General features: G+C 41.2%; 1 protein-coding gene across 1 annotated transcript; it reads left to right on the top strand.

Moving 5' to 3' along the window:
• Positions 1-4,318: 4,318 nt before the first annotated feature.
• On the top strand, positions 4,319-17,536 carry LOC119721810 (cholinesterase 1-like). Its single transcript, XM_038191767.1, has 9 exons — positions 4,319-4,678; positions 4,932-5,091; positions 11,763-11,840; positions 12,599-12,717; positions 13,073-13,249; positions 13,763-14,000; positions 14,513-14,903; positions 15,562-15,740; positions 16,703-17,536. The coding sequence occupies exons 1-9, from the start codon at positions 4,319-4,321 to the stop codon at positions 16,795-16,797; spliced, it is 1,797 nt and encodes a 598-aa protein (XP_038047695.1). The 3' UTR covers positions 16,798-17,536.
• Positions 17,537-23,547: the final 6,011 nt, after the last annotated feature.

Here is a 23,547-nt window from a genome sequence, read left to right as displayed (position 1 = left end):
GCGCTCAGAACTCTCTAATATAGAATATTTTGAGGGTATAACCTTTATTCATGAGCTTGGCAGATCGATTTACCGGTGTGTACCCTTAGGAACAAATTTGGGATAATTCGTGTTTTCATTTACTGCTTCCAAACACTTAAAAACGTATCAAACTTGCTGGTGGGGAACGTTCTCACTTGGATATTGGATATAAACAAAGGAAAAACATGACAGATTACTTCATGTATCATCGACCATGGTTCCCTCTAAATGTCACACTTCTGTTACCATTTGTGTGGAAAGACCCTTACATCAGTTTTATACTAGTAGGAGATTTTATACTCACATGTATATCTATGCCGCCGACATTCTGTGATATTTAGTGATATTAGTGCATTTATAATGTTCTTAATATATTAAATTGTTAGTTATGTGCTCATGTATGAAAGTCTTACTGACTTCAGTGTTGTGTTCAATATAAAATATACCAAATTGATTTAAATCGGCAAAAAAGGCATTCATATCGCAATAACTTACTGCCCGTCCACTGTGCGTACAGTGCAGTTTTAGTTTTTTGGGGTGGGGTGGGGGTTTATTTCATGCTTGATACCCACTTCCCATGTAAAATATCCCTCAAATGACCCAATACATCACCTCTTAAGTGGGCGCAATCATATTCCAAAATTTTGGTTTTCATCCCCATTATCACCCCCGATTGCAGACAGTCTGACAGGGCCCTTAGACCCCTTTACACAGGGCCAGGGCTGCGACCTTTGGGGATCGAAGGAGGCCGAATGGTTGCCTAGGTCGTTCAAAAGGTGGTACACAGGATGTCCAGACATTGCCATGGACGCCATGGTAGCCGTAATGTTCAAAACAGTCGCACAATGTCGCCGAGGAGGTTGGTTGCTCAAAGGTGGCTCAAATTAATGCGGCAGAGGGGAGGCACAAGCATTGCCGTGGTTGCAGAATGGATGCACAATGGTCGGCCAATGGTCGCCATGTAATAGATCCGTTCTGTTGCCTCCCTTGTGCCTCCTTTGGCCGACCAATAGCGTGCATTAAACTGTGGCGACCGATGTGCCTCCATTTGGCGACCACGGCAACCCTTGAGGCACCATGGCCGTAGGGCGCACAGGGGAAGCACAGGGGAGGCTGGCAGGTGGCTCATTGGACGTACAGGTCGTCGGTAGCTCGACATAAAAATGCACGAAAATTGCAGTTTTGGTGGTTCAAGAGAGGCACAAGGATCGTTGGATACATGGAAACAGGATTTCTGGGTTAATTAATTATTAAAAACCCTCGCAGCAGCCACGCGGTGTTAAAATTCTCCACATTTTCCAATATGGGCGTAATTTTTTTTTGGGGGGGGCCAATAAGGCCAAGCTTCCATGTAATCCTCACCCCTTCTATACACCACAAGCCTGTAGACTCCCATTGGCCAGACCCTATAGTTCAGATGCTATTGAACTATCACTGTTGTTCGCTATGCATGAGCGTTTATCGTCTTGTGTTCATATTAAACGTAATATCCTATTACACTGAATAATCAGTTCCGCTAATCTGGTATGACTGTGTAGCCACTCCGGAGTAAGGAGTGTTGAAAGACAGAAGCCAAGATGGCGCCTAATGCCTTTGTGCAGTAATGGGAGATCTTAGTGGCCAACCCCTAAGTGCCACCGATCCTTTGTGTCAACCCCTCGTGCCGCCCAGAGCTCCGACAGGTTGTAAACAATCCCTGGCCATGTGAATGGCCTTTATCTTGTGCATGTACAGGCATGTCAGGGTTTTTGACCTATAAGCGCATGTGGTGATAAAATTCTCCACTTGGTTCCACCGCGTATTTTTTTTGGGGCTTGATCCACAAAGGGTGCGACCATTGAGCGTCCTGGCCATTTTTTGGTCGCTCATAGGTGGTCGCAGCGCTGTATACAGGGGGCATAAGAAACATATTTTGTGCAACCTTCTTCTCCCCTAAATGAATGTAAACTATTTGACATCCCTTTTCGGTTAATTTTATTGTAAAGTGCACTTTTTTAACATTCAAATAATTCCAATGTTGAGAACGGTATGCAAAAACTTGAGTAAGAGTGCTGACTTGTAAATCAACTCCCATAGACCTCAGTGATAATTACGTGTGCTTCCAAAAACTATTTAAGTATTCACAACTCTCCAATGTGTTTGAGACACCCATCAAATTAAAGCTTATTTCATCATCTTTCATTTTCTGTTCAATGTTTAGTTGTAATGTAACCCTAGTACTTATGGATGAAACTTCCATCCAAAGTAGTCCTGTAGCCCATCGCCATTTTGAAAAGTATGCCTGCTCTCCATTGCAAAATAAAGCAATGGTAGGGCCCAATTTCATCTGACTTTCACAGTAATACGAGCTCACACTCCTATAACACTCCTTGTTTACAAACTTTTCAGTTCATGGTCCACAAATGCTCCAAAAGCAAAGAGGGGGGCATGTAAATCGTGATTGGGCATACAAAAATCGTGATTTGGCTCGCGTAGGCAATTCTGGGACCATTTACAGGACTGCACCCGTTAGTGTGATGGTGACATCACCTGAAAGCGCGCCCCCTATAATTTGGCGATGTGTATGGTAATGGTGTATGGGCTGGTCCAGGACAGGATTGATTTCGTATCAGGATGAGGTAGGGACGGATTAGGGGAACACTGAGTGAAATGGTCAGTTGTGGTGTGCGTTAGTTTGTTTCTGCATTCAATTGGGGACGTTGAACAATAGAGGAAAACATGGTCCCCAATTCCCGTAGGTCCCCAATTTGGATTTATGTACAAAACATATGGGAGGTCTTCCTAAAAAGAGTAAAAACAAGGGAGATTGCAGGCAAATATACACGTGGGTGAGAAACATGTTTGTCTATGGTGTAAATCGAGGACACACTCGAGTAACATCATCAATGAATCGAGGACAGGAACCAAATCGAGGACGACCTCGATTTAAAAAAACGTGTACAAAACCAATGAGAGCTGTTGCTAAAAGTATAGAGTATAAACAAAGGAAAAGGGAAGAGCAACAATAGAAAGTCCTCGATTTACACCATGACGAAATGTTAGCGCGCATGTGCGGGATAGACTGATTTTTGAATACATATGCTCCCGATGGCGTCCTCAAGTCGTAAGATATACTACCGCGCGAGAAAGCATACGCAGTTATCGAACGCCAATGTCTAGCGTTAATTTGGGGAATCCCTAGTTTATATCTATCTCTACTATAAGTAAATTCTTGTAATCGACCTACACCCTCAGGCCTATCCCAGCACTGCTAAAATTAACAATGACAGGCATTCGAAGCTGCAGCAGTACAATCACTGTCAAGGCAAAGGGCAATCGATCGCGGTCTCCAGGCAACGATATTATAATGCAAAACACGGTATTTCGCACTGTCGAAATTTAAAAAAAACGACGTCCTGTAAAGCGTCAAAGTGCGATTTAAACCAAGGGTGTTTTGTATGATAGAAATAGCCCGGGTAAGAGGTTTCATACAGCGCGCACTCGCGCGAAGTACGCATGTCGGATGAATGCGCGCGCATATGTCAGATGGATGATTGGTGTCTATTCTGGGAAATGGTACATTAATTTTGTTCCCGTGCAATGAAAAAAACATTCTGTGCGTATTCAGGGTGCAGTAATCGCAGATCTTTTCAAAATAATACCTCCGCGATTACTGCACGGCAACTGGAGGAAAGCCACAATTTCAGACGGTTGCAATCTAGGCTATTACCGTGGTATAACAAAACAATAATTGCCTGCCGTGATTGGGGTTCATGGGTTTTGTGCACCCTCGGGTGCAAATGACACCCTTGAGTGTACAAAACACCATGGACCCATCACAACATTCATACATTATTGTATAGTGTGTGCACTTGTCCGATTTGTACGTACTGTACCTTTAATTGTCTTAAATCATTAACGCATAAGTTTGGGGGCAACGTCCAAAGGGGAGACTTCAATATATTTACGTCTGGAAATACGTAAATGCCTATTCTAAAAATATCAGCCACGTCAGAAGTAAACAACTGTGTTGGGGATTTTTCTTAAAAAAAAAACAACATTGCGACATGAGGTAAGTTCCCCTTTCAAACAGAGTTTTGAAATAATTAAAAACTCTTAAACATAACAATTTCGGCGATATCAGGACCATGTGACCAGTTTAATCTACCTTTGGTTTGTGTGGAAAATGTTACTTATCAACAGATCGTTATTAATCATTGCCATACAATGAACATATGTTTGGTAGTGTCAGTGGGTGGAGTCGCCATTGAATAAAGCACACCGATATCTCAACGGGAACATTCTGCACATCAACACGATGACTGGAAAGACATTTTCTGCGTTCCTGATCGTCCTCAGCTTAGTAGTAGCCACAACATCCCAGCCCTTGGTTACGGTGCAGCAGGGTGTAATCCACGGCACAACCCAGATCTTCATAGAAGACAAGTTCACCGGAGCAGGAGGCACGAAGGTGGATGTCTTCAAGGGGATACCGTTTGCTGAGCCGCCTCTCGGTGAGCTGCGCTTCAAGCCTCCGGTAGAGAAGATGGCGTGGAATGGGATATATGATGCAACCTACTTCAGGCCTGCTTGTCTTCAAGATCGTAACGTCGGGTTGAGTTTGGTGATAAACGAAGACTGTCTTTATCTCAATGTCTTCGCACCCAATCAACGGATGGTGAGTCGAAGTGGGAGGATACCCACCAAATAGGCCTGATAATGTTTTTATGCCCATCAAATATTTTAACAGAAAAGGAAGGGGTGTCTGTCGTAGGTATTATGCGAGTCACACATGCTGGGACAAGTTAGCAGTCTCAATACTTCTTAAGCTTGTCATGAACCCTAAATATGGCTCAATTTCATTTGTAGATTTGCTTTACCGTGTAAACCACAGTCTACTGCACGTAAACTGATTGTGTTTCTGTTTTAAGGCTGGGGGAGCTGCTGTTATGGTCTGGATCCATGGCGGTGGATTCACGTTTGGGTCTGCAAGAGAATCCATCTATAATGGGCTGCCATTGGCTGCTGTGGGTGACGTCATTGTAGTTACCGTCAACTATCGCTTAGGCGTCTTCGGATTTCTGTCAACAGGTAAGATGTTTTCGCCCAAGAACCCTTTTGCAAGACCATGGCTGCATGAGGTCCTCATAATGTGAGCTCATTGATGAATACACATTCCTGTCAATGCTGCACAAATTAAAAAAGGGAGAGTATTCCTCTTCTGTCTTATAGGAAACGACACACATTAATGGGCGAAGAAAAGCATAAGATAAAGATTTACGGTAGCACCATGTGACAATAATAGGCCATCGGCTGAAACTCAAAAAACCGGCTCATGTAAAACGAGTTTCGTTCCAGCAACACTGGGTCTATTTTTTTTTTAATGCACATATGTGGGGTTCAGTACATCACAAACACTATGTCAGAAGTTCTCCAACAAATCTGCTGCAGTTTTTTTTAACACTTCATCAAAGTTTGCCAATGTTTATGTACATTGTACAAAAGTCATGTATGTATGCTAAAAACTCACATTTTCCGGTTTGAGGCCTTGCGTTGGCACTTCCAATTTCAAAACTACAGCACTATAGCTTGTCACATCCTACACTCTAGAAACTCCAGGGTCAGACTGACGCGCAATCTGAATCCAAATCTGCTCAGTCCTTTTCCGGGTCAAAAATTGACCCCTTTTGGAGTCATAAATGACCCCTTTGGAGTAAAAAAAAAACCCATGTTTCTCGGTCATTTTGACTGAAATGTGTATTTTTTAACCCAGAAAAGGACTGAGCAAATTTGGATTCAGATTCTGGGTCAATCTGACCCAGGAGATTTAAGAGTTAAAGAATATGTTTTCTGTATATTGGCAATTGGGTAGCACAGCACATGACCCTTTGTTTTCTCATCTGGTAGACGTCACCACAGTCCTTCTCCCAAAAATATTTCACTGTGATCTACTTGTTATTTGGCAGCATACAACAATGCAATTATTATGAAGATTTATAATGCAGTGGTGGAACCAGCTCATCATTAATGAAAGTGAGGGAGTGCCCAAAATGGAGGTGTCTTTACAGTAAATAAATACCGGTACATGTAACCAACAGGAAACACAGGAAAGCAGACAAGACATGCCCCTTCAAACAAAGCAAACTAACACATGTAAAAAAAAAAAAAAAAAATAAAAAAATGGGTGCTATGCCCCCCAAACCCTCTGGATCTGCTGTGGTGAACCAGGTACGTCACTTAAAGAACCTTCTACTTGTAAGAAAGACCACCTTTTTTGTAATGAAACAGGCTTTAAATACAGTTGTAAATCAAAGGACCATCAGAAGTCAGAGTCTCGTTTAATAGTTAAATCAACCATTGTACATGTATTTGCTATCTGACCAAAACAGCCCTGGCCATCTTGGTTTGGAGAAAAGCCTTGAAATAAGTCTTTTGCTAAAGAAAATTTCAGCTATTTATTTATTGATACATTGATTAGCACCGAAAAATGTTTACATGTATATCAATAAAAAGAAAACAAAACCTTAACTCATGCTGTTTTGTATGCTTACACATTAAAGAGAGTGATTTGGCTGTAATATGTGGCTAGTCTCACTGTTAATATTCACAGAATTTGCTTTTCTACTGGTACTAAAGCCCCTGTCACACCTTTGCGAATCCTAATTCCTTATGAGTTCCTTATCAAAAATTTCAATACGCAGCCGTACGCTCAATTAACGTCGAAATGTTTTGATCACTTTGACTTATGTGCGACATCTAGCGTACAAGTAACGAATTCAGCGCATCCATTGCGTATGAGATGCGTAGGAGTTGTGTATGCAGTGCACAACATTATTTTTCGGGCTGCGAATAGGTCAGTATGCAGTGCGCATGCCGAGCGTATTCCGGACGCACCCGACTTATGCCGACCGCATGCTTGACGCACTTCTGAGCGTATTCCCGCCGCATTTCCGCCGCTCGCCGTTCAGCGTGTGTTGCATCTGCGCTGCAAGTACGCTATGTATACGTTCAATACAGGCGGTTCATATGCTGACGGGGTGCGTCACGAAAACAAAGCGTACTCGTAACGCACTCGACCGATGCGGGACCATAGATATAGAACGTTATTTAAGTTCTATATCTATGTGCGGAACCGATGCGCTGCGTATTTATAACTTATGACCTGCGTAACAGCGTAGTTTTGTGCATGCCCAAAACTATCCTGTGTACTGGGCCGTACCATGCGTATATCTGCGTACATAAAACCTACACAAAACGATAGAAATGCATATGGGGTGCGTACTGTGCGTACGACTGCGTATGAAAAAAATGACAATGCGCAACTCATAAGGAGTTAGGATACGCAGAAGTGTGACAGGGCCCTTATGTAGAGTGTGCGTATAAAATGCACGTAGTGTTTACATGTAGTTAAGCCACGCCCCTTATTATGTTTGTGACCTGTGCCTTGCGTAACCCTTGACCGGCACCACACTGCCGAATTCTCACACAGGTACGTTGTCAACTTTTGAAGCTCGTTTTTGAATTGAAATATCATTTGTTTGCAAACTGCACGCTACTCAATATTGCATTAGGATTTGTCCGCTAGTGTTCATAGATAATACTTGAGACATTAAAGTAAAGTTTTGATAAGATATGAATGTAGGGTTGGGGCTCCAAAGTGTGAGCTCGTTTTGGAGAGTTTAGCGAACATTGTGCGTGTAGTATAGGCATACACGCGTTCACGTGCAAAATGTGACAGCGTGGTGCGCGCACGCGTGATATTCCCATGTAATTGTGTATAACGTTACGTACGTATTTATGTTCATGTATAATTTAACATGGGTCTTATTGCGCATTGTCAGATTCCAGTACATGTACTATGATTATTTATACAACACCTGAATAAATCCCCGTCATCTGATTGGTGAATTGTAGATCACGTGACATATTATTATTCGATATCCGGTTCGTAAGTGACTTCGTCATACACACGCACGCACCACTGATTACGAGCGCCCATTGGATAAACACTCAAGTTGCGTTAACTTCCGGTTCCATTGGTGCCATGCTACACCATGTACAGTAAGTTGAGATGACGTCACACTTACGAACCGGATAATGCACGGTGCGACCATGCGTTATACCCATGCGTTATACCGTCTCACTTTGCGCTTGTTCCATGACGCGGTATTTGCGTGCAAAATGCATGCTGGTGTGCGCGTTCAGCGTAGCGTGTATTGTTCCAAAGAGCCAGCGCTACAGCGTTGGGTTCAAACATTTTCGTGAAGGGGTAGTTCAACATCTTTAAAATCGATATAAATTGTAGTTTATAATTTACCAATCAAATGACGAGAATTTATTCAGGTGTTGTATAAAACAAATAACGAATGTTTTACGTTCGTGCGATGGAAAGAATAATTTCATTCGGTGACAGATTGAATGTTCTATTCCACTCGGCTTCGCCTCGTGGAATAGAACATTCAATCTGTCACCTCATGAAATTATTCTTACCATCGCACTTACAAACATTCGTTATTTGTATACTAAGGTTTACATTTAGGGAATAATAACAAACAAGTAAATAATGGCTCTTCCTGTTCATTGAGGACTGGTGTGTATAAAAGTGGTTGATAGTGTGTATGAATGTGCCTGGCCAGCATGTGTAAATGTGAGCCTGCTCCTTTATGTTCAGCATTGCCTGAGGTAATTCTTATTTCATGCGAAGATTGTCTATTTAATTTGGGGAAATAGATCTACCTGTACGCGTTTATTGTAATTTTATACCTGTATAACACTGACATGTGCGTGCTTTTTGTAATTTGTATTCTTTGTATTTTTACTACACTGCCGAATTCTCACACAGTGAGAATTGGCAGCTGGGCTGGCAGGTTGGCAAGAATAAATCGGCAGTCATTGAGGCAAGGAAGCTAACTATTCTCAAAGCGTCACCTGTTCACTAGGCCCGTGTTGCCCTCCCAATCACCAATTTAGCCAGACCCAGAGCTCTTCACCAGTCAGTTACAACCCACACTAGTACTACCTCATCACCCAACTCCACCCCGTTACGAGGGATCTATACACTAATTTTTAATAAATGAAAAAAATAAAAATAATAAAACCAACACTAATGAACAGAAGGATACATGTAGTTTTGAAATCTAGAAGTAACTCATTATTTTCATTAAAATGTCAAATGCTAAATAGTTGTGCTGATACAACTTTAAATAAATGTTATCACTACATCAAAGTTCTCATCAAATCTCGTGCAGTAACGGCATAACAACAGGATGGAGCGTACGTCTTGCTTTCTAAGCCAAAGTTTCAGTATTGAATCCTCCTCTGAAGTCGCCAGAGATAATATAATAGCGAATTAAATGGAAATTAAAATCACAAAAGCCTAAATTCTCAAGAAATGTAGGGTGTGGTGAAATACGGCAGCAACAAATTTGGCAGCACAGAGAGAACAGCCATTTGAAAGAACAACAACTGCGTCACCTCCTCCACCCCTCCTTCCACACACGGCATCAAGCCTCTGGGGTTAGGAGTCCTTACAAAGAAACAAATGTAACAAGAAAAAAAATATATATATATATAGATAAAGTGAAAATAACAGGGTAAAACATTAAAGAGGTTGTGGAATGCTTGAAGACATTTCCGTCATTTTGGGGGTATATGTAGCCTAAGGTGTGATGAAATAAAAACGACTATTGTTTCTGTCATGAAATGAGTACAAAGGGTACTTTTGAGAGCTATTTTTCAGGTCCTGTTTCGACCCGAACGTGCAATTTGTGTAAAAGTCGTCGTTGCGGGCAGCAAACAAAACACAGTAAATCGTGACGTAATAAACGAGACTCGTTTATGCTACTCTGCATCGGGAGCCCTGTTTATTACGTCACGATTTACTGTGTTTTGTTTGCTGCCCGCAACGACGACTTTTACACAAATTGCACGTTTGGGTCGAAACAGGCATGACAGGACTTGAAAAACAGCTCTCAAAAGTACCCTTTGTACTCATTTTATGACAGAAACAATAGTCATTTTTATTTCATCATACCTTAGGCTACAAATATCCAAAAAAAGACGGAAATGTCTTCGAGCATTCCACAACCTCTTTAAGTTATCAGTTTTTGATATAAAAAACCCGACAACAACAACGAAGAAACAGTCGACAAATTAATACTTGAAATGAGTTATTTGGTACGTTGACCAAAATATAATGTTAATAAAGTTCAGGGCTAGTTGTGGCGAGATGGGCCTCCAAAACAGCGGAGATAAGGTTAAAACACAGAAGTGAAATCATAAGAGAATAGTTGACAAAAGATAAAGAAATATTACCAATAAATAAATTACTAATTATATTAGCTTAGTTAGTACATGGAACAAAACATAATGTTAACAAAGTTCAGAACTATAATTGAAAAGAAAAAAAGTGTTAGTATCCTAAGATTGTAACAATGCAACAAAAAAATTAGTGATTAAAGAAAAGAGGAAATATTTTCAGAGACAACAAATACAAAAGAGATCAGATGCCAAAGATGGTAAACTTTAATAGTAGATATGTACTATGTTTAATTATCTCGTTAAGTAAGTAATATTTAATTTAATTGATTATTGTGTAAGAAAAAGAAAAGAAAGGACTCCTCAACCCCAAAAGGTCGAGCTCTAGCTAATGATGCTTAATTGTGTGAGAGACAAGAAAAGCAATAAATACACAATCGCCTTCATTATAATGACATGTAGGCCTACCTCCAACGGAAGTTCTGCTTGTTGTAGCAGCTTGTCCTTGAACGATTTCATCGAAATCGAAATCCTGGTTGAGTTTGTGTGCAGCAAGACACAGTTCATGTGGATAGGCAATTAACACAAACTTGAACTTTGCCCGGAGCTTTTTCGGTGAAGAAATCCGGGTCTCAGCTGAAGTGTCTGGTTTGCGTTTTCTTGCAGCATTGAGACGTTAACTATCTATAAAAAACGCCACGGGTGAGGTCGGCCGGCCGGACTGCCTTGTTTACATGCGCCGGTAGTGTACTGTACATAGCAGATCCACTGCCCTCACATCGTGGGTATATTCGGCGATGCCATTGTGAAATTCATCCACTCTTTGGCACAAGAAGTGAACTTACTATCACCGGACATCAGATCCTTCGCATTTTCCGAATACGCGGTAGATTTTTTTAACGTAGGCGCGGTACGTTTTTGAACGTCCACAATGGACAAATAGTTCGCTTTTTCGAGTCAAATTATCAAAAAACTGCAGGACGAAATGTGGAGAACTTCTGTAGTATAATTCTTTGGTAGTGTATTTCGGTAGAACTGTTAAAAAAATCTAGACCCGCGATTGCTGGAGCGAGACGAACGAATTTTAACTTCCAGCTGACGGCCTATAAATCTCTTTTATGAGTTTGTGAGGTTCAGAAATGCTAATGGCGAACACCATTGATATACCTCTGTCTTGAGTACTGTACTTTTATAAATTTATAAAAAGTCAATGCACACTCCCTTTGGAATATCACAGTGTGCTATGACTTTGCATGTACAGTACGTACGGTGCAGTGTGAAACGCTTGTATCGTTGGTATCCACGCTATTTTTACCATGTTTTCGCAAATGAGTGGGATAGGGAGCAGCGAACTAGCAGACGATCCGCTATTTTGAGCATAAATAACAATATGCCATTACCACACCTTCAGGCTTATTTTGTTGTATATGAGCAATCTTGTTTGCAAGAGAGTGACCTAATATCAGCACCTCGTCTTTCAAAAACAATTTTTCTCCTGACTGCAGATGACGAAGCATCGCCAGGCAATGTGGCACTGTGGGATAATGTCATGGCTTTGAAGTGGGTCCAACAGAACATAGAAGGTAGGAGGATAAGCTGTACATATAATAGCGTCCTTGATTTATGAAGAGCATGTTGAAGTCGTGCTGAGTCCTCACGATCTAAACGGGAAAAAATTCACCCAAGTAGTTGATATTTACATATCCGGCATCAGTGGCGTAAATCTGTGCCGGTGCACATGACTGGGGTATGGGGGATGACTATAATAATAAAAAAAGCCCGGCAGTGGACATTCGAAAAGCGTGTGGGGAAGCCTTGCTGGACACCATTGTGAGACATTAGGGGGCGCTGTTGATTATACCGATGTACATCTTATGTATACCCCTTAACCGTACATTAAATCAAAGTCTTCCCGGCTTTTGCACTTTTTTTCTCCCTTTTTCAGTATTACTGATCAGCAAAAATGAATTCATTTTGGTTGTTTTGAATTACGAAAAATACCTCAAAATCCGCCTTTCTTGTTTCTAGTCTTCACCTCGAAAAAAGAGGGGAATGAAGCAATGGCACATTCCTCCCCCGGTCAAAAAGTGGGGGATATATATTTTCCCCCACCCCCTCCATCCTATCCACCCCTGTCCTTTACGCCCCTGTCCAGCATGCTGGAAAAGGAAGTGAAACCTGCTGATCTTTGAGGAAATGGCTTACAAGTTCTCTTCTATGCAGAGTCTACGTAGCCACTATAGCTTCTCAAAAATGTTCAAATGCCGGAAAGTAGGTAACTATCCATAACACTTACAAACTGTTTATCGTGACTGTACGAGATGCATACTTTGTCCGACAGCTTTCGGCGGCAACAAGCAGCGGGTCACGATCTTCGGTGAGGGTGCTGGAGCAGAAATGGTCGGATTCCTCGTGCTGTCCGACATGGCTAAGGGGTTGTTCAGTCAAGCAATTATAGAGGTAGGCTAAACAGTCACTGAGAAATAATCATGAAAATCACGACGTTGATTATAATCCCAAGGCTACATTTGGCACCACCTATAGGTATTTGGGTCCGTGTATATGTGTTAAAAATCGTGTAAAGCTTTGGCGATATGATGGGTTTTTTTTATCCAAAGACTGTCCAAATGATTCTCGCAACCACGTTTACTTGTAACTGTTGGTAACGTTTACAAAATGACGGCTATAAAATCTGAGGACTGAGCTTATTCTTGGTGGAATTTTAAGACAGCCTAATTCGTTTGGATCGTTACAATGATAAATACCTTGCCAGTGTAAGAAAACTATTGATGACCAGATTGATACTTTTCTGTAGAGTAAAGGGCCAATTTCGCCAGATGTTGGGCCATTAACCGAAGAAGGTTACAAGGTGCTCCGCGAGAGGGCCTTCCAGTTGGGCGAGACTGTTGGATGCAGTACCTCGGACAGCGCAGCTCTGATAACCTGTCTGCAAGACGTAGACGGCAATGATCTTATACAGGCTCAATTAACGGTATGACATCACCAACGTTGATTTCCTTCAGCCTAAAATCCCTAAATGTTACACTTTAATGGAAAAGTCCTCTGTTATTTTGCACGAGTTGGGAACTCGACTCCGCTTTTTCACTTTCAGTCACCATTCGGTTCGTTAGTGTGACGTCATTTCCATTCCACCACGCATACTTCACACGGTGTAGCGTAGCACGAATGGAACCGGAAGTTAACGCACCTCGAGCGTTTATCTAATGGGCGCTAGTAATCAGTGGTGCGCGCGCGTTTATGACTTTTTACTAACGAACCGGATTGTGCTATAAACTGCAAACTGCAAAGGTTTTGTTTTACATTCTCGGATAAACAAAGCACCCGTCCAGAATAGCCCAATAGGAGGTGCAACTTATAGAATCAAGATGTCATACCTATACTTATACCTATACTTCCCTGGCATGCCCAACTTTGAAGGCGCCACGAAAACGCCACATTGTGTCCACAAAAGTAGTCCTGAGTCATAACCGTTTGTGAATTTCAGATTTATGAACGGATTTATCCTGTCGTTGACGGTACATTCATGACCATGACCCCGTTGGAAGCGTACGCTTCTGGAACATACAACCACGTGCCGATGCTCATAGGCTCAAATGCTGACGAGGGAACGTTTTTCTTTGCGTTCAATCCCATGTTTGCCGAGTACCTGACTCAACCAGACCCGCCCTTTGTCAACAAGGCATTGTTTGATGCATTCCTTGTGAGCTCCTTCAAGACATTCGGTAGGTTTTAAGATAGTTCGGCATATTTTTTTAAAGATATATCTCTTCAACCGTTTTCCCATTATAAAGTATTTTTACATTGCACAAATGTGAAACATTTAATTATTTGTTTTACACAACACCTGAATAAATCCTCGTCATCTGATTGGTCAGAGCTGCCAAATTGTGATTGTGCAATGGAATTTCTATTTACCGTAGAGTAGAACAAATCAGATGGTAGGGATTTATTCAGGCATTGCACAAAGGATTCACCGTCTGTTAGGCATGCCATCCTGGAAGAATTGATGATAATTCTCCGTCGTTCAATGCGAGGAAACCTCTCACCGGCCTGATGAGTGTGAATCGAGACAGTATTAAATTACTCAACTTACTCAACTTAGAACTGTCCAAAAATACAGAGGCCTGATATTTCATCCTTACGAGGACTTCTTCAGTGGCAAAAATGTTTGCTCATTTTCAACTGAGGACTGTGTGTAATCAGTACATTTGGGGCTTTTGTTTTGCTTTCGCAGCTGTCGGTGAAGGAGCAGTGTTAAATGCCACCAAAATGAGGTACATTGACTGGTCGCAAGCCGAGTACGAAGACGCGGATTACTACCCCTCACTTGTGCAGTTAGCAGGTGACTTGTTCTTCACATGCACCGTCGACACAACCGCCCGACATCATTCGTCAAAGAATGAAGTGTACCGCTACTTGATGACACACGTTCCGACCGTGTCCTACTATAAGTATCGCAAAGATCAGCCGGGACCTCGCTGGATCGGGGCGGGTCACGCGGAAGAACTTGCGTTCGTCTTCGGTGGGGCGTTCGCGCCAGGGAGCCCCTGGGCTTATCTAACAGACGATGAAAAAGTACTCTCTGTCAAATTCATGAAATTGTGGACTAATTTTGCCAAGAGTGGGTGAGTAACTAAGAATGTAACTCACGTGAGCACTGTGATACTCAACAAGTCTTACGGTACTCTCATTGGTATACATACCAAATCGCATATATATGATGTCTGTCGGTTGGCGACTGGCAAACCGCCACCTAAGCGTCTTTCTCATGTTTTTCTAATGTTGCAGTATTTATTTAAGTCCATTATTTCAGACCGACCATTACTTCTAGGAAAATGTTGTTGTCCTTTTCACTGTTAAAGCTTTGCCACTTGGCATCGGCAAGCATAATGGTCGATTGTTGAATGGCTATATCGCCTAATAGTAACTGTGAAAAAAATGGTTCGTGTCCCGATGTGCCAAGTTTTGCGTGCTCATGTTGCGGCTTGTACATGGAGACTCATCCAAATAGTTCTTTTTCAAGCACAAGTTGTCATTGATTGAACATCTCCTTGTGCTATATTTTGTACCGTTCCATCTCAGAAAATGTTCTTGTGCAGCAGACAAGATAGATTGTTTTGACCTCGGTAATATGGAATAATGATGTCTTTGCGTCCATCGTAATAACTATTACTGATGACCATAGTGTTTCAGGCAGTATTTTACGCATACCGGTCTGACCGGACTAATGGCTATATATCAATTGGATTTTTTTTAAACTATCGCTGTTTCGTTTTTGATCAGTGATCCAAGCAAGGAGTCCCCGAATTCTCCGCCGATTTCAGAGTACATCTGGCCCGTGTTCAGCCCCGCTGGTTTGGAGTACAAGGTGCTAGACCTGATCCTATCCACGAGCCGAGCTTTCAGGAGTGACCAATGTTACTTCTGGAATAATTACGTGGAGGATCTTCGGGCAATGTTGGGTAAGAACATAATATCTACGTCAAGGGCGGATCCTGGGGAGCCAACGGGGGGCATGTGCCCCCCCCCAAAAAAAAAAACCCCAATTTTATTTTATTTTTAAGTGAAGTCGCAATAAAGGCAGGCACTGTGTACACCATCATCTTTTCCTAAAAAAAATTGGTTAAAGTGCTCAGAAATTGCCTCAAATCGCACCACAGAGCATCTAGAATCCAAAACTTTAGCGAGCCCTGAACCCCACGCCGTAATTTTTGGGAACCACTTTTTGAGGACCAAAATTTGTTTCCCCTACCCCCCCCCCCTCCAAAAAAAATGGGGTTCTGGATCTGCCCTTGATCTACGTCAAGCGATATGTAGTAAATGGTATTTTAATGTGCCTTCGGTACAACTTCAAGGGCGTAAATATCCCCCAGTTGCGGCGATGCGGGGGGCATGGGAACTTTTGCCCCGCCCCAGTTTTTCATGCCTCCACCCAGTTTTCTACCAACACTTTATCAACAGATAGATAAATTATGCTTATCTTCTGCGCTGTTAAGATTCTTAAAATGTACACATTTGGCTAATGAAAACATTATAAACATATTGGTACTCTAGTACACAAAACACGTCACACATGCATTTAAACAGTGCAGCCGTAGATAGTGTGCAGCCAATCCAATGTCTTTGTACATTTGTAATAAATACACCATTCTGCTGTTTGATTCATTTCTCATTCATAAAAACGAGTACATTTCTAAGTTGCTCTTATTTATATTTTTCCGGACCATAGACAATGGGCACGCACGCGCGTACACAGGCTTACGATTTTATTTTGACACCCCCCCAAAAAAATGTCCTTGTGAAGTTGTCCCCCAATTGTATGATTTTGATCATTCCCCTCCCCCTCCCCCCCCCCCCCCCCTTTTGCCGACATGGACTTATGCCACTACTGTGGTTGGGTAACTGTGGTTGTTTATTCTTTCAGATGATCAGAATTGTGTCGTCAGTGGCGGACCCAGCCAGTGGGCAAGTGGACAACTTATCATCATCGCGACATTCATTTTCCAGTTTTTGTTTTAATGTGTTTTGTTAAGATGATGTATAATTAATATTTATTCCAGAGTTGTAGAAATGTATTATTTATTGGTGGAATGTAAAACTGTATTACATAATATCGGTTTTCTTGTTAAAGAAAATAGTGGCTGGAACGATGTCTTAAACCTTTTCAACTATTCAAGGGGCGAGCAGTTTAACCCAATTGGGGTGAGCAGTTTAGATATGCAAATTAGAATGAACAATCGTTAAAAATTCGGAGAGCGGAAAGTAATAGAATTTACGGTATGCATCGGGTGTGCCTGGAATGTTCGTCCCCATATAAAATGGATCGTCGAGCTTTGGGGTGTGCCTTTCATCCCATACCATCGGACGGAGAGGACCGTGAGTTTCACGACTGTGCCCACTGCCGGCTGTTGGGGAGTTTTCCCCGGGGCACGCACCTGAAGACCAAGACCGGGAGTCTGCTGTCTGATGATCTCCCCCTGAATGTCGCTCGTCGACTGGACAGCAGATTGGAGCTTCAAGGAAGTTTGGAGTTTGCACCGCTAGGGTGCTGCCTGGTTTGGGTTTGGCGACTTCGTCGGACAAGAGACTTGGGTCTGAGTTACCGGACCCTGACGTCACTTCACGGGGGTACTGATCCGACGTGCGTGAACTCACGAGTACGGCGTACTGACTGTACTAGCTGCCTAATTAGGGCCCTGTCACACTTTTGCGTATCCTAATTCCTTATGAGTTGCGCATTGACATATTTTTCATACGCAGTCGTACGCACAATACGCACTTCATATGCATCTCTATCGTTTTGTGTAAGTTTTATGTACGCAGGCATACGCATGGTACGGCCCAGTACGCCGGATAGTTTTGGGCATGCACAAAACTACGCTGCGTACGCTGTTGCGCAGGTCATAAGTTATAAATACGCAGCGCATCGGTCCCGCATCGGTCGAGCACGGTACGAGTACGCTATGTGTTCGTGGGGGATAAGACTTTTCATACGCAGTAATACGCTGACCTCCCGGCACGCACCCCGTCAGCATATGAGCCGCCTATATTGGACGTATACATAGCGTACTTGCAGCGCAGATACAACGCACGTTGAACGAACTCATAGCGAATGCCGACGTATTGCGTCAGGCATGCGGTCGGCATAAGTCGGGTGCGTCCGGAATACGCTCAGAATGCGCACTGCATACTGACCTATTCGCAGCCCGAAAAATAATGTTGTGCACTGCATACGCAACTCATACGCATCTCATACAAAATGGATGCGCTGAATTCGTTACTTGTACGCTAGATGTGCGTCGCACATAAGTCAAAGTTTTCAAAAAAGTTCGACGTTTTGAGCGTACGGCTGCGTATTGAAAATTTTTGATAAGGAACTCATAAGAAATTAGGATACGCGAAAGTGTGACAGGGGCTTAATGGGAGGACCCATAGAGGAACCCCTTTCCCCCTTTTCCTGCTGCTCATCACCGGAGTCATCATAGAGCACCCACCAAGACAAGAACTATGAACTTTTTGTTATACTCCCTGCTCGCCCCACCACTCACTCTCTGGTAATCTATCATGGTATATTGGTATTCTCGTAAATTGAATTTGTGTGTAAAGTGTTTTGTATTGGTTCTGTTGAAATAATAATATTAATTGTTAATTAAGGTGTGAACTGGTTTGCCTTTGCTTTGTTCATGTCCACTTTGTTTTGGTTCCGTTTCTGGGGAGTACATTTCGGGGTTGGGTTTACTCTTTGGTTTGGGGGACATAACAGTTTTCACCTCAAAACCGCTACTAGTTTAATACCAATTTTGTAACGAAACGGAATGCGAGGGTTTTCTTCTTTATTGTTCACCAAAACATTAACTGTAGGCCTACATAGCATGAAGCTGAAGAAACAGGATTCTTCAATACTACTACTGTCCTAGGAAAAGCATGTAACGACGCAAGGTTGGTATAATTGGAGGCCTGAGCTGCCCTTCTAATGTAGTTTTCTCTATGCTTAGATTCCATCTCTTTAAAGTATAAACCAGAGATACTATCCCTCAGAAACCTAGACTGGTCCCCCCCCCCCCAATAAATTTGGGAATCGGTATAGTTCCTATTTAAGGCCATTGATTGGATCACCTCCGCGCGTGGGCAGTATTTGTTTTGTTTTTTAATTATGATTGAAACTTTGCGCATGGAAAGTTATTAGAACCAGTCTGCAAAATCACCAGTGTCCCCACGAAGGCAACTTTCAACCATGAAATTGCATAGGTTTTACTGAAAGTTTGGCCCCTCTTGTTTTGCATAAACTCAAACGACATATTTTAAATGAATCCGGTTTTTAATCAGTTCTGAGGGGACGGTTTGTGATATGATAGCAGTTTATACATGTAGCTACACTTTTAGTAATCATCATGTGTAACTGTTTGGTTTATATGTGGTTTTTGGTTAGGTTACATGCACTGTTGTGGGACTTTATGCAAATCTTTGAGGAATGACAAGGCATTTATTTTACAGTCTGACTTTTTTCTTTCTGAGCATTTTATTTTTGACGTGTAAATCGGGATAATTGTGATGTTTTGCTTTTTACTAGCACTGGTTTTTTTAGGTTTACTGGGGGACTCCATGTAATTCCATGTAATTCCATGTAATAATTTTAATTCTACATGGGCAAATGTATATGTGCAATAAGTGTTTTTATGCTCTCTGTTAGTTTTTACTTATACTATATGTTTTGTGTAAAAAAGTCTTAGAAAGTCTTGTCTATTTTTGTAATTTTATTTTCTTTGTTTCGTTCTGTTTTCATGTAATTTTATTGTGAGGGCTCCTTTGGAAAGCAGTTTTTTTAAACTGAAATGGACTACCCTCGTTAAAAATTACAATAAATAAAATAAAGTAAATCTCTGTATTGATAGTTGCCCGAGACACTTTCTAATATAGGGCGATTCTCAATGCAGTGCACCACCAAGAGTTTGCCACGGAGAGTGCATTTTTCGCAGTGCATTGTGGGAGAGAGTCGACAAATTCGCAGTGCGGGACATTTGAAATCGTTAGTTTTTCCGGTCAGTAGTTTCGGAAGCGTATTATTCGAGGATCTGTTTGCCCTTTTCTTTTCTTGTTATCAATATGGTGTTTTTTGTAAGGCGGCAGAACGACATGCCCTAATATCTATACTATATTAGCTCAACTTGTCTACTGACACTCATTCAGATGAGCCATGTTTTGTCGACCGTAAACTTGAAAAATGTACTCTTCATGGCAAGCTCTTGGTGGCGCAATGCATTGGAATCGCCCGAATCTAGCGAAAATCGAAGCTGATCACCAAATAAATTGCACTAAGGGGTAGCCTTGTTGCCATTTTGCAATAGGCTGGTTCCGAGCTAATATCGTAGTTGTGATTTTGTATTCAGGGGTGGGAATCGGACCTACACTAGTCCTGCATATTCATTGCCCGCTACAGGTTTGTCCCTGCATTCGAAGTCCGAAGGACAATTGAGGGACCGGGAACCAGTCTATCACAAACCAGACTAAAGTTATAATTGTTCAGTACATGTGTTATTACCATATATCTTACTGAGTAGTTCTGAACTTCGGCCGAGAATTACTATGAGAAGGATAGAGAAATCGTATTTTTTACGCTGTGTCATTTGATTGAAAATATTCCCAAGAGTCAGAATATTAAGTAATATTTTATAAAATGTTTCAGTTTATAAAAGGCAAATCACTTATTTAAAGGTGCAGTTTTTCTGCAGTGGGATTTTTGCCCATTGACTTTGTACACGTTTTCAAGCCACCATTTTTATAACTTTTATACAGCAAGGGAAGACCCTCATACAAAAATTATGACAAGACTATGACGTCATGATGACGTCATCACCTAATTTTTTTATTAATTTTTGAAAATATATTTTTTCCCATAGGTTTTGTACACGTTTTTCTATAAAACACTGTGAAACCAGAGCCGAAGCAGCTGTGTTTGTCCACAAACACATTTTTAGTTTATGACATTTTGTTGACTACTGAAACTGCAACTTCCGGTCAAACCGGAAGTACCTGACTCATCAAAGTTTTAAAAGATGAGATGTATTTTTGCACATGTGATACAATTATATTATAGGAATTATTCTAAGCATTTTGAACAACTTTTAACTGCATAAAGCACTATAGGTTTTCGCACACAATTTTGAAATATGTGTAACGTCATCATGACATCATCAAAATGCGAATTTTCTAAACACATATAAGGAAAGGTCCGATCATCATTAAACTTGGTGGGTAGGTAGATAATGGAACCAGTAAGCAAAGTCCGAAGTGACGTCACGATGACGTCATCGGTTGATTTTTTTATGATTTCTTTAATATTTATAATTTTATTCTGCTTCCAAAATTGCACACTTTCTTTCATCGGATCGACTATAAACTTGGTTTAAACCGAGACCACAATGACAAAATGTGCATTGAGAAAGATTTTCAAGATGACATCATCGCAGGGCATGTGACGTCATGTGAAAAAGCTTTGTTTTTGGAATTATTCTAAGCATTAACTACCTTTAACCGTCTGTATTAAAAGCTAAAAAGTGACTGCAAAGGACAAACATAGCAAAACATTTATAAGATGCGAAAAAGCAAATGTTGGCTGATGACTGCATAATTATGGTGCCCGACTAAATTTAGTGTATGGGAGCCAAGAGAGGCCACATAAAGCTTATAATCGATCGTAGACCCATCTAAAAATACGTTCAATTGTGCAGCAGCAGGTTTCTAGTCGAACCAGTGAGCTTTGCGGTTTTGAAACATCATCTTACATTGAAAAAAAATAATAATAATTTTGCCGACGCGCATGCATGGCTACGGCGACGCGCGCGCATACCAGAAACCGGAGACTTTTTTTTGGGGGGGGGGGCCTTATCGCTGCCCCCTAAAAGTATTATTAATTATCGTGAACCAATAGCAGCAGAAATTCGTTCGAGTTCAACCCGAAATTACAATATTACTAGTCCTCTGAAGTTAATTTTAAAAAAAACACGTTGAATTCATTATGAATTCAATTTTTCCCTATTGAAGCAGTTGTAGACGTTATTGTGTGAGTATTAAGTGACAAAAAAATTCCAATCTTAATTTGATGTTCTGCTCCACTAGCAACGGAACCTTCCATGCACAGGGCATATGGCAAATAATAGTTGCTGATATACGGAGGTAGTCCAGTATTCCAGCCATATTAATGGGGCTGTGCGGCGCCATGTTGGATAAACGACACAAATCTGCTTATGATGAAGTTCCAAACTAGCTTTACACAAAAATCAACCTAGCTATGTGTGGAATATATACAACAATAATAAAGTTTGGATGATACCAACATTATCTAAAACAAAAAAATCTCGTAACTGAAGGTCGGTTGGAACGGCCAGTCCAACACACGACAATGTTTGCCGCGTGGTGGCGCTGTAACCGCTCCAATAGACCTTTCTGCGATTGGTTGACAAACTGCATTTTTGCCAACCACGGCCTGCAAAAATATGGAAGGTCCAACACTGCAAAAATGAAGAAGACTTAGTACAGATCACCAAAATATTATTCGATACTTGAAAGTACAACATTTTCAACAAAGCTACAATATAATTCCTACACATGTCTTTTTACTATGTGTTTATGGCGTTATGAGGATTTTTTTTTGGAACAATACGTTGCCAACCACGGCTTCAATTTATGCGCTTACGGCAGCCCATACAATATGGCGCCAATGTTTACAAACAAAAGAAAGCCTATAGATGGACGAGTGAGCCATGAGCGGGCCAGTGATGCCTTAACGATCCCGCATAATACGTTTTACGTGTCTGCAGTTTTCCCACAAAGAATGTTTCTAACCGTCTTAAAGGGAAAATACAACATTTGCAAACATCGAAAAATCAAACTACCAAGTTGTTACGAAATACCTTACTAGGATGTTGGTAAATGACAGTCTAAAGCATCCTGTACCACTATTCCGGCCGACCACTATTGGAAAACCTAACTTATTTTCAACTACTGCTCCAACTTTACCATTTTTTCAGTGCAAATTGTGTTTGCTATTGGTAACATGTTCATGAACGGGTGCAGGCCAGCTATACTGCATGTTCCCTTATCTTACAGTTTTCCGGCATCTTTAAATTGATACATTTTTACCTTTAGTGGAGTCAAGGAACCAGACTACGTGAAAATATTTATTTTTCTTGGTTTTTCAAGCATTTTTTTACACAAACCTTCAAACATGTCAGTGTACCAATATTTGATCTATGATACTAACTTCTCAAATAATTCATTTCTGAAAATTACAGGAAAAGCCAATCATGTACATTCCCTTTAAAAGTGCACCTTAGAACACTTGCAGAACCCTTTCATCAGACACAACATTAAACTACACGTTTGGAAAAAATTATTCGGTCAAGTAATTCAAAAACTCAATTAACGTTTCTCAACATGATGCAACGTAGGCAAAAGTACTTTATTTTACCTCAATTAATGCAACATACGGTTCATAAAACCTGCCATTGCAAAGTCATGAATATTTCAAATTTAAGTAGCCAGTTCCATCATTTTGGTATTTGACATTTTGCCAAAATGACTTTGCATTTGTATGCAATATTGCTGACAAAGTTTAAATGGGATTGTTTTTTCAAAATACATTGTATTTCATTAACTGTCGGGGGGGAAATGTTAATCGGTATTCTAAAACTAAAAATTAATCTTAAGAAATTGAACAAAATAGAATTGAAAGAACGCCAAGGTTTTGCCAAAAGGACCTTGCGATTTTAT

The sequence above is a fragment of the Patiria miniata genome, unplaced genomic scaffold (genome assembly GCF_015706575.1).
Source record: "Patiria miniata isolate m_02_andy unplaced genomic scaffold, ASM1570657v1 HiC_scaffold_14, whole genome shotgun sequence".
NCBI classification, from domain to species: Eukaryota; Metazoa; Echinodermata; class Asteroidea; order Valvatida; family Asterinidae; genus Patiria; species Patiria miniata.
This window is presented reverse-complemented; position numbering and strand designations above follow the sequence as displayed.

What these genes read in the sequence shown, in the direction of transcription:
- LOC119721810 (XM_038191767.1), top strand. Translation starts at nt 4,319, where the DNA reads ATGACTGGAAAGACATTTTCTGCGTTCCTGATCGTCCTCAGCTTAGTA. An exon ending in TCGCACCCAATCAACGGATG is followed by an intron (nt 4,679 to 4,931) that starts GTGAGTCGAAGT and finishes TTCTGTTTTAAG; the next exon opens with GCTGGGGGAGCTGCTGTTAT. An exon ending in GGATCTTCGGGCAATGTTGG is followed by an intron (nt 15,741 to 16,702) that starts GTAAGAACATAA and finishes TTATTCTTTCAG; the next exon opens with ATGATCAGAATTGTGTCGTC.